We start from the raw sequence: 12,737 nt of genomic DNA on the forward strand, positions 1-12,737 counted from the left end.
TGTTAAATTACAAGGAGGCTGGAGATACTGAGATATGATAGCACAACAAGCAAAACTAAACTATTTTATATAAAGAATAAGAAGAGAGATCTAATTGAGAAGGAAAAAGGAGAAAAGAGAAAAGAAATAGTTCCTTTTTGGCCTGTTTGGTCTGCATACTCACATTCCTGCCAAACACCAAATGAAATGTGTATAATTGATTTATATGCATACTTTCTCGTGACAATTTTCACCTGAAAATCAACAGCTTATTCACAAATCAACTCCAGTCCATAAATTAATTTTGGTTGATCTTTTTTTTTTTTCGGATCATTTCTATTTTGTCATAACAATATTAAGATATTGTGTTTGATTTTTTTGCATCGTACAAATGAAAAAGGAGCAGATGTGCTTTCTTGACAGTGGCTGTTTGTGTCTAAGAATGTGTCAGACCTGTTCACACTTATGTTTTTATTTGGACTGTGGATCGTCTGTCCAGAGACTTGAGCGTGACTCATTCTGACTGTCAGCTGCTGTCCCATTTATAAAAATATCTTTCGCTTTTGTGTGTAACTCAATGTAAGTTCATTTTCAATTAATCGTCTAATTTATAAAAAAAAAATCACAACATTTCACACGTCAATGAGGTGCAAATTATTCTATAAAACAAATTAGAAGATTTGACCTTCCAAATGTGTTTTTGCTGAAACAAAAACCAAGTCAGTACTTTTTATTTATTTTGATTAACTGTGGTGGGAAACAAAATCCATTTATTGTAGCCATGCTGGTGTTTTTGTGAGACGTCTTTAAGACTGCAGTACATGGGACAGGTATGATAGGGGAACATTAAGTCTGTTGATATATGGTGAAATTCCTGAGGCAATTTTAAGGCTATTTTATAGAGGAAAATTATTCAGCTCTAATGGTCTTTTTAATCAGACAGGTTTGCTTATAACTAATTTCAAGATTCAATTTTGAGATCAAATCCCACTATATTTTTCATGAATGAGGCCCTGAGGCTTTTCTATCTGATGTTTCTGCTGTTCCAAGTTTATTATCTTCACTAAAAATAGATGAAGAGCAGCAGTTCAGTGCTGTGTGTTTTGATCAAAGGTAAGAGAAGTACTCCGATCCTTAACTTAAGTAAAAGTACCAATTCAAGAATGTAGAAGTACTCCATTACAAGTAAAAGTCCTGCACTAAAAATGCTGTGTATTATCAGCAAACTGTGCTTAACAGTATCAAAACATTCTGCACATAAATGCCCCTTGTAGCTTATACATTATCCTATATGGTATTATTAGAGTATTACTGATGCAGTAATGTGTAAAGCAGAATTCAACAGCTGTAGCTGCTCAATGTGGAACAGATTTTGACTACTTTACTTACAGTTATTCCAGTGGTTCCGAACCTATTTAATAATCACACACGAGAAATGGGAGGAGATATCCAGAATGTGAAAAAAACCAAACTTTCAATATTGGTGAGAATTAAACTTGAAGAATGTTATTCATTTTTCTTTCTGTACCCCTCCCTAAAAGCAGTCGTATTCAAATCAGACTGTCTGCTGGACATCCTGTGGGAACACAGATGCAAATCCTCTTCACATATATTGGAGTTGTCCCATTGTGGCTCCATTTTGGAATAAATAGCATCCTGACTGTCTTAGTGAACAAAACTGTGTTGCGTTTTTGAGCTGATGCACTTAATTAAACTGGAGAAACTTGAATGGAGGAAGAAGGTTAAATATTTGTTAAGAATACTGATGGTGGCTTGTAAGCAATCCTTGACTAAGATAGGGCTTAAAAAAATACCTTGATGCATGGATTGACCTGGTATACAACATCAACGTATTTACTCTAACCTTGAGAACCCGGAATGATACGTTTGTTTAGAACTGGACAAAATGGACAACTTATGTCTCAATCTTCAGACCAGACTTTGTGTAAATACAAATCAGAAGAACATTCCAGTTTCTCCCTTTGGTTCTTATTATTCATGTATAGGTTTTTTTCTTTTTCATGCATAAAAGATCCTTATGGTGTTAATTTTGCTTTTGTAGTTTTTTCTTTGTCTTTTGAGTTTGTTGTAAAATGTTGAATAATTTGACCCCTTTGAACAATTATTTAAATGAAATCAAGTTTAGAGAATTTTTTCACATCAAAAAAGTTGGAAACCACTGATTCAATCTTTACAAATGTGTTGTATTTTAAAAGTTTATCCCGTTTTTTTAAATGTAAAATTTTACAAACTCTTAATCTTAATTTGAAAAGTAACTAGTGTACAGCTGTAGTGAAGTACAAGTAGGAAGTCGCATGAAATGGAAATACTCAAGTACAAGTACCTTAAAACTAATTAGGTACAATACTTAAGTAAATGTACTGAGTAACTTTCCACTGCTTGTTACGATGGGACTATATAAATAAAATGATAGAGTGAGTTGTCTGTATTAACTGACTAATAAAAATAACTCATCTTGTATGAGAATTACAATTTTACATTTTACCGTGCACTTTTCTTAACAGAATTATAAAGTGATACGAGAGCCATTCAAATGAACCGGATAAAAAAAATAAATGTACACACAGTAAATATACACACATATACATAAAGCCTAAGAAGCTTATATATTAATTCATAATGAATCCAGGCACCATGTAGACAGCCGTGGCATTATACAAGCACATTCCTAATTAGCACTTAGCATATGAAAGACAACACAAAATAGCTTGAGTGCTGTGTGGGCGAAGCCAGAGGCCGACTGTACTGTAAATGGGTTGAAAAGGGGAAAAATGAAGGTGTGCAGAGGGCTCGCCATCAGTATGCACACACCTCACTGCATTCGAGAGAAATATCCTTTGCAGTGTAAATGCAGGGTGATTCATAATTGAAAAGGGCAAATATGATTTTCAGACAGAACTGCACTGTATGGAATAGGGGTCTAAATCTGTTTAACAAAAATAACTCCAGCATTAAAATGCCATATGAAGCAGGTTGCTGCTCATAATAGCCAACTATTTACTTCTTAGTAAACACTTATTCAAAGAACCTTCAAGATGATGCACCAGTCCATTAACAATAAAATCACCCGTCACCTCACCTCCACAGTGACTCAACATGCTCAGAAGCCCTACTTCAAACGAGAACACTGCTTTAATGCTGATTGAGATCATTTCTCAGGCGCCCCTGACTGCATTTCCTCGCACTAATACAGCTACCCAGCTACTTCTTGTTCCTTCAGAGTAATTCGGAGCAGAACATATTCAAAGCTGAAGTCTGACTGACGTTAAAAAAGCACAGAGGCTTGGTGAACATCTGCTATTAACGTCTGTCTGCTGGAGAGAGAATCCATTTAAACAGGGATGATAACAGGTTGGAAAAGGTTATTGAAAAGTCACCCAACTATTAGCTGATATTTGTACAGGCTAATAGCTGTTCTGGTCTTTCAGCTGTCTCTCATAATTTCAAAAGGTGTAGATTCAAATCTTCACACAAAGCAAAAATGCATTTTTCTACATATGTGATGCAAAGTAATGACATTAGTACTCCCCCACAATGCTCAGAGAGGTTCAAATAAAGGTCTGTCCAATAAGTGCAATGAAGATGCATGATAACGTGCTGTTCTGTATTTGTTTATTTCAAATGTAATTCACAGGTTAACAACACATTTCACAAAAATGTAGACACTGTAAAAAAAAACATGGTAAAATGATGTGACCCAGTCTTTTTAGATTAAAAAAGGCACTGATATTTACCATTTTGGTTCAGTTTTTCAGTTAATGTTTTCCCATTCAAAGTAAAAAGAGTAAAATAATAATGTTTTAAATAATATTTTTTACCCTCATTTTGATACAAGATCTCATTTTTATGACAAACGAATCACAAGGCTGACAGCTTTAGCCTCTTATGCTGGGATGCTTGAGCTGTGTAAACACAGAAAAGAGACGTGTATTGCAGACTGCCTTTACCTACAGCAGATCAGATTGCCGTGAGGTTTCAAATTAAAAATGCAAGGAATTAGAAGCAGTGATCCATCATTTTGTAACTGGACCGTAGCCTTACAAATGAAGGCTGATTAAAATTGTGAGCTCCCTGCAGATTCCCAGTAGCAGCACCAGTTATTACTTTTGGTCCATTTAGATGAAAATGGATTTACATGTATTGCTGGGTTTCTGTGGATTTGCGTAGTCACAAGGATCTCCTTTCTTTTTCAGTATATATAAGGGAAGATCCTGTAGGGGACGCGTCGGCAGTAGGTGTCCCATGCTAGTCCGTATTTGGCCCTACACTGTCTCTCGTCACGGGCCTCTCGGTGAATCAGCAACACGGTGAAATATATGACATAGAAGTAAGGCAGCAGATGCGAGAATCCTAAAGAAAAGAGAAGCACACAGACTTTTTAGCAGGACGAAACCAGTATAAATTATATTTCAAAAAAACAAAACAACAAAACAACATGGTATCAAAGAAAACTATAAAATATTTATCATTCACTGACGAAATTATGAATTTCAAAAGACCATCAAAGCTTAGGGAAACTAACACCTTTTACTATTGACATCAGTGATTTACATAAAACAAGCTGAAAGCTGAAAGAGTACACCCTCCTCTAGTAGCTGTACTTATAAATTTCAGTCTGTATCACACATATTTTTTATATATTTCAGTCAGTGTTTCTGCAGTCAGGGTTTACATGTGACTACTGTTCCTTTTTGCCAGTGCAGCTTTCATCTGTCATCATTTTTTTTTTTTTGAGTGCATAATTTATCAGTTTGTGACTTTTGCTGCAGTAATTAAGCCAGAAACAGCTGTACATCTCAATTACAAAGGCAGCTACACAAGTGAGTCACAAAAAAATCGAATACCAATGAGGGACCGTGTGTCAGTTGTAACAAAAGTCTGACAGTCACCATTTCTTCTGCACCAGTATTAAACACAGTATAATTACAGGAAGTATGTTGACAGGAAAGAAATCTGAAAAAAAAAAAAAATAATAATAATCACAATAACTACGGCTGGGTTTCAAAAAGTGCTTTTGGGATACAACCACTATGGTGATAAATATGGCTGGATATGATTCATACTCAGCCTGACATTAATCTTATCTATGACATCATCCACATTTTTGAATAGAACCTCTCCTGGGCTTGTGTTATGTCCGTGTGGCTTGCGTGCAAGACGAGCCTTGCGGTGGCTCTTAAGTTGTCTCACCACATGGCAGGGACCAAGCCAGGGCCATGAGGAGGTCACCGAGATAATTGGGATGACGGACGAGACCCCACCAACCAGACACCAGCAGCCGCTTCCCTGTTGCTGTGGCGATGGTCTCGAGTCCTGCAAGGAGTCGTGGAGAACGACAATATTTGTGAGTTAAATCAGTCGCCTCAATAAAGTCACCTCAGAGATCAACTCCAAATCGCCCTCTCCATTTTGACACAAAGAGGAAATGCATTTAATCTCTTCTTCATATGTGCGGCGTGAGTTTCAATACAATATCAGAAATAAGACATGAGCGTATTTGTAATGATTTGGAAACTATATTGAGAGAAAATTAGAAAAATAACGGACTTGCAACACTTGGATGTGTAGGGTCTCGTCTGAACTGGTTCTTCTGTGAGTTGGATCTTCTGAAAATATAATATCCAACACCTGATTGCAAAGACAAAAATGTTAGCATCACAATAGTTAACCATGGAACACGGCATTTTACATCCTTACGAAAAAGAGCTGACACGTGATTACCATTCAGGGCTATTATAGCTGTGGCTCCAGGTGAACTTAGGGCCTGCGGGTGCACGACCAGGAAGGCTGCCTGCAGGCCGTATGTGAAGGGAACCCAGGCCAGGTCTCCAAAGACCAGCATGAAGCCAAAACCGTCATGCACAATGTCCATGGTTGTCAGAACAGCCTCCTGTTATAACACAATGAAGCATTAGATTAAGTCAAAGTACAGGGATAGAAGGCAGAACAGAACAGTCTCTGGAGCTGTGTTTTGGTGTCCTCATTTTTAAATGAGAATTGAGGTATGACACTGCTGACCCCTCACCTCGTTCCAAAGAGCATCTGCCACATACAGCAGCTGGAAACTGTTGACCAGTATCATGGCGAGGGAGGGGGAACCTCGAAGCTCCACCTCTTTTATCAGCATGCCGAGGTTTAAGACCACCTGAGAGGAAGTGAATACTGATCATAGCTGTGGGTTTCACCTGCGCTCCCCGAGTACTGGTAGACAGACTCATCCTATGGTTAAGTGATTCAGAACTAGTAGTCCACTGTCAGGTGAAACTTTAAACCCCCAAAATGTATCTGTCAGAGCTGCAGTGTGCAGCAGTTCAGGAATACCGTCACTCGGGCTGCAACTAACTGACTAATTATTCATATTGTTGATTAATCTGCTGATTACCTTCACCATTAATCAGTTTGTTGCTTTAAAAAAAAATAATAAAAAAAATAGTGAAATTACATTACACAATTTCCCTAAAGCCCATGCTGACAAATGTCCTGTTTTTTCTGAGGAACAGTCCATAACCCGACGGTGTTCAGTTTACTGTCATAGAAGTGTAAAGTACCATAAACCATCAAACAATCACATTTGATATGCTGGAACCAGTCAATGATAAACTGGTTACCAACATGCCTGCTAATCAATTTTCTGTCAAGCGTCTCATCGATTAAGCAACTAGTCATAGTGTGACACAAAGTGACACATGTTCAAAACCCAACCGCTGAAGCTGCAGTATTTTCCTGAGACCAGGAGCCTCAGCGGCTGCACAAGAACAGGGCTGTACTCAAACTGTGCTCCCGAACATGAAGTTTATACCCAAGATACAAGATATCCAAGATAATAATAATTGTCATGCAATCCATTAGGTACCCTGGGGCTCTTAAAAACCCTTAAAATGTTCATTATTTAGGACATTAGCAGCAATTGTAAGATGATTAATGTTAAAAGTAAATAGTTTTAACATGCAACAGGAAATGAAAATCTCCCACACACTGTCTGTAGCCAGTCGGTGGAAGCTTTTTCTGTACTCTCCTACACACATGGCTTTAAAACATTCCGATGTGCAAAGGTTTTACTGTTTATACTGTCAATACAGAGAAACAAAAAATACTATATACTAATAATAAATGACTCATTTCATTTCCCAGAACGCCCGGATCCTTTTACTATCAATGCTGTTTTCTGTGACTAGTTAAGACATGGAGAACCTTGCTGTAATTCTTGTTAGGGTTCTTACGCATAATCTTCGCCAGAAAATCTACATCTTGTCTTATTTGGTCTGAAGACTCAAGATACAGATGATGTTGTGCACCCCTGTCCTACAACAAATCTCTCACTGTGTCGTGTCATCAGGGAGAAAAGGTTCTGACGTTGACCATGTCAAACACACAGACTGCAAACCATAGTGGACAAGCAGAGGAGAGCAACATCGCCACCTGTTGGGCTTCTTGGGTTCTCTAACAGAGATCACCATCAGTGTTAATTAATATTCACAAGTATGTATCTTAATTATACAGGCTTACAAATAAAGCGAAAGATTACAAAAGTATTTTGTTTTAAGCATTTCACTCCAATTGTCAAAACAGATTTAAACATATCAGCTTTTTATTTTAAAACACACACAGTAGTTTTTTGCAAATAAAGAAAAACCTCAGAATAGGGTATAGTTTACATGAACATTTTACCTGAAACATTTATCAGTGTCCAGATTTTCAATTTATCAGTTCACTCCTGCAGGTCAACTCACCCAGCCAATCAGTCCCGGTCTGAGCTCACAGAAATATTTAAGGTCAAAGTCTCCAATCCGGGGGTTTAACTCCCGTCCGATGAAGAAGTCATACAAGGGATTTCCTAAACAAAACAGAGGGATGAATGTTCAAAAAACAGTCTACGGGTGGGTTCTGAAATACTGTATAATCTCCACGTACATCATGTGAACAAAAAGTGAAAAGGGAATTAATATCAGCTCTTAAAAGGTGTCATGTCAGTGACTTTGTCCCCTAAACTAGCGATCAATTAATCAGCAATTAGCTGAAACTTATTTTTAGTCAGAAGACTGTTGGGACAGCAGTGCTTTGAGCTAAATGCTAACCTCAGCATGCTAACACGCTAACAATGACAATGCTGACTGCTGATGTTTGGCCGGTACAGTGTTTACCATGTTCACCACCATTTGGTTAGCGTGTTAGCATGCTAACATTTGCTAACTAGCACTAAACAGTACATCTGCAGCAGATGATTGATCTAATGAGAATGTCATTAGTTTTGAAGGAATTTGGTCATAAAACAAAGGATGCCACTAGCATGGCTAAAAATGCTAAAAAAAACATCTTGTTACCGTCCACCTCTTTAGCCACTGGTTCAATTTATATTGCTAAATCCAACATGCATGTGACTATTTTACATGTTAAATAATTTAATTTCATGGTAACTGAATCACGAAAAAGGGTTTTTCTTTCTGTTTGCTTTAGTATGATAGCATGGCATTGCAAACAAACTGGTCAGCTTACATGAAAGCGAGTGTTCACTTCATGCCTGACGCCTGCAGGCTACTGTGGAGCTTGGCAGTTAGATAGTTACCCATAGGAATACGAAAATCCTCCGTCAGACAAGAAAACAGGCCTACAGACGCACAGTGCATCACCAGTAGCTGTTTTTAAACAGTACTTTAGGGTGGATTCTTCCTTTAATGACGAAGCTCAACTCTCACCTGTGTTGCCTCCCAAAGCGAGAGCATGGGAAGGAGCCCAAAAGGAGCGGGTGTAGAGGTAGATGGAGAGCAGGAATGACACTGCTATTGCACACACTGCCAGAGGCAACAGCAGCTCAAACAGATACCCGAGAGGAGCCCCGAGCCCCAGCAACAACATCAGCAACACACAGCTGATGCACAGGCCATGAAAACCTGAGAGAGAAACAAACAAAACTTAATGTTGTAGCCCAGGGGAGAGAGACAAGCAGACTGAGAGAGGCTGGTATTAAAAAAACAGGTAAATGTTGGAAAAGGTGAGACTTCAGATTGTGTAACTTAACTAAACTGTAGCGCAAGGTTAGACCAGGCAAAAAAGTTTAGAGGTTAAACTAAAAGATACATAGGAAAAAAGGGATTTTGATTCTTCCTCAAAATAAAATGTAACAGCGGGTGATTTTTTTAGCTATACAAATGTGAACAAAGCACTTGCACTCAAAATGTGTGTAAAACTCAAGCATAGCTGTAAAATATTACAGTTATTATAATATTACTTTATCGCACTACAGTACTATAAAACATTTCACATTAGGTTATGACTAAGAGATTTAAAACTGTTCCTTTAACACAATCAGATTACATCCTAAAAATAAAAAATGATTTAAAAATAAATAAATAAATAAAAACCGTGATGTGTTTTTACTCATGTATTTTTACTTATCAGTGACATTAAAGGTGCTATATGTAAGTTGCTGCCATCACTACAGAGCCAACGTTAGCATTAACAGCTGTTTACTTACCAAGAGCTTCAGCCCTGTTGAATTTACAAGACAAGAGGTTACATTGCGCCCTCTGAGCAGCGCTTACGTCTTCATCCTCTCATGCTGAACTGAGCGCAGACTGGAAGCTAAAGTGACTCACTATAACAAAGTACCATGACGAGACAGGACAGGACAAGGCTGGCTGGTTAGCAGCTAACTTCAGTAGAGGAAAAGAAGTGACAGAAATAGAAGCTAAACAAGACTTAACACCGGCTCTGCTTTCCACCGCTGGAGACAGCTGCTGATGAGTGAAAGAATGGAGTTTGATACTGAACTCTCAACATTTCTTCTAGACTGGTAAGTAAACATCTATTAATGCTAACATTGGCTATGTAGCGGCAGCAAAAACTTACAAATAGCACCTTTAGAGCCTATTGTTGTCTCCCCAAACCCAACCATACCATTTATGGGATACTTGAGGCGTGTTCCATCCCTCAGCACTAATCCTTCAGACACCTGCAGGCAAATATACTCATTTGAAATCTGAACACACTAGAACACAAATTATGCCCTGCATATATATTAATAATTGATATTTCAATAATAGTTTACAGACAATATTATTGGTATCAATTATCACCTTACAATGCCATTAAAAATCAGTGTTTATCATTGATTATACATTGGTTTACTTTAACACACAACACACGATTCTATGGTTGGTCATATGATCAAAGCCACAACTGCTTTTAATGCAGGTTTCATCTTGAACCAGGCTGATGAACGTGTCATACCTTTCCTAATGGCATTAAATAGAGAACGGCATGCAGTGCGATCCATCCCAGCAGAAGCACAGGGGCCAAAGGGTCCCAAAGCTGGTCAGTCGAGGGAAGGGGCGGGGGCCAACGGAGAACAGTGGCCTCAGGGGATCGACTCACACAGATCAGGAAAAGTACCGTCAACGGAAGAAAGATGGGAATGCATAGAGCACCTGAGACATGAATACAAGTGTGATGCTCCTGGTTCAGTTCAGTAATGTCAGATCAGAAGTCTATGGAAATCTCATCTGTCAAAGCAGAACATTCATTCAGTTCATTTCATGTCTACAATGACAAATCTGACTTGGGTGGTTGTGAGGATTCTCAGTTAGAGGTGTAACGAAGCATGCTGATGGAGTTCCTGCTGGCAAGCTCGTGAGCTTTACTGCAGTGAAGGATTCATCATCTAATCGTTTTTATTGTGGCAGCAGTTTTGTGATCCACCAATCTAGCATTACCTTTACACATTGCATGAAACACTACATAACAATGTCTTTGTAGCACAAATAGTAAATTAGTATAAATGTTCTTCTGTATGTTAGCTGTTAACGACACCACCTTTCATTTCTTCCTTTCTTTCTTCCTAAAATCAGCTTTTGTTCACTAAGAAATACATGCAACTCTTCAACGTGTTTGACCTTCGATGAAGTTTGTATAGAAAAACAGTTGTTACCTGTAGGGCAACACATGGTAATGGAATGTAACAATTGTGCACTCACCATTTGTAAATAGAAGTATGAACAAGTGAAAGATGCTATACAATGTGGTGGTCATGGTTATGTAAAAACAAAACATCTCAAAATAAAATGAAAGTGGAAGCGTCAAAGTGGCGCCTGGGTAAGACCCTCTGCTGTGACTCACCCAGGGTTCCGCCAAATTCCCTCTCTGTGTCATGTGAGGATCTGTGTTTGGGTGCTTGACTGTTTGGTCTCATTATTGGTCTCCTGTGAAAATATTGAGGCAGATGTATTTCTGTCAAAATCAAGACATCTGAGGAACAAATAAATACCAGTAATTAGATGGTACATAACAAACAACATACATTTTCTAGAAAGAATCTTGACTGACAATTACTATAATCCTTAGTATAATCTGCAGTAAGACTTATTGCAATTAACCTCTGAATCTTATATATTAACACAGAGTTTTCCTCTTTAAACATGCCATAAATGGTTTCAGTGTAACCTTGGACCTCAGCACAGTCTAAGCCTCTCTACAAATTACCATAAACCCTTGTTAATAGCATGGTGCAAAGTGACTGAGCACATTTACTCAAGTTCTGCCCTTAAATACGACCTTGAGGTAACTGTGCTTTACTTAAGTATTTCCAATTTTGCCACTCCACATTTACTTAACAGCTGTAGCTAGTATTGACTTTGATTTGACATCCTGTACAAAGCATATGATCATTATTATAGATTAAAGGCCACAGGTGTTTTTTTTTTACAACTGTACTAATAAGAGTGATAGTTTGAGAATGATGGTGAGACAGATGTCAGCAGGTTATAAAATAGTTCAAAGTAGCTTCACTCAACCAGCTCCATTAAAAATGCTGCTTACCTTATAACGCATCAGTGATAATAACTGCTAGTGTAACACATTTAAAACTTTGAAAGGGGCTTTTATTTTGGTAGTAGGTACATTTGGTTATAATGCTTCTATACCTTTACTTTAGTAGAATTTAGAGAAGATGACCATTACTTGTGGTGGAGTATTTTTACGTGATGCATTTTCTACTTTTACTCAGTAAGGATGTGAGTAATTCTTCAGCCACTGGGAAATGGAGACATGTATCCTCTCACAGTCTTCTTTCTGTATGTGCCCTTCTGGGCCATCCCTGAGAGCAGCTCAGGAAAGCCAAGACATCGTTGCCTTCAAATACGTTGAGGAAATTCTATATAGAGTTGATCCCAAACGGACAACCCGACAAAATACACAAATAAATAAACAATTAAGGTGAAAGCGCCGTTAGTTCCTGTGTGTCCATGCAGGGACATTCCTGTTACGGAGCGTTCACCTTTACCTGGCGATGCAGAAATGATCTGAACGCGGGAGAGACAGAGGCTTTGCAGTAAAACGCAGCGTATGTAAAGAGTAAAAGGCTGTTTGTCTGGTAATACAGCAAGTATAGGGCCTTACCGGTGTGTGACATGGAGGCGCAGGCGGGACTGTAGGCATCAATGTAGCTCCTGCTTATCCATCCAGAGGCCCGCGGATGGAAACGCCCCCCGACCCGGTTCTCAGCACGAAATTGTCTCTCAGCCAATCAGATCCCTCCGTGGCCATCACAAGAGGGTGGAGAGAAGAGGGTTTAGCCAATCAAATGAGCTCTTCAGGTGGCGACAGTCAGCAGTAGGCCACATTGAAGTGTGGCTGGTAGTTGTTGTAATATACACCTGAATGGCTTGTTGCTGGTTGAGTTCAGCCACTTCTGAAACCGGTCAGTCAACACTGAGGCTGCAACTGCAAAATTGCGAGTAATTACA

The 12,737-nt window shown here is 38.6% G+C and overlaps 1 protein-coding gene across 1 annotated transcript; it reads right to left on the reverse strand.

Annotated features, from left to right (window-relative positions):
- Positions 1–3,723: 3,723 nt before the first annotated feature.
- Positions 3,724–12,692, reverse strand: tm7sf2 (transmembrane 7 superfamily member 2). The gene is given in 13 exon segments (XM_040149652.1): positions 3,724–4,350; positions 5,191–5,313; positions 5,548–5,628; positions 5,722–5,890; positions 6,026–6,145; positions 7,731–7,834; positions 8,694–8,888; positions 9,895–9,949; positions 10,228–10,424; positions 11,113–11,195; positions 12,391–12,422; positions 12,425–12,480; positions 12,483–12,692. Coding segments are annotated over 13 exon segments (1,431 nt in total). The 5' UTR covers positions 12,538–12,692; the 3' UTR covers positions 3,724–4,189.
- Positions 12,693–12,737: the final 45 nt, after the last annotated feature.

The sequence above is a fragment of the Xiphias gladius genome, chromosome 17 (genome assembly GCF_016859285.1).
Source record: "Xiphias gladius isolate SHS-SW01 ecotype Sanya breed wild chromosome 17, ASM1685928v1, whole genome shotgun sequence".
NCBI lineage: Eukaryota > Metazoa > Chordata > Actinopteri > Istiophoriformes > Xiphiidae > Xiphias > Xiphias gladius.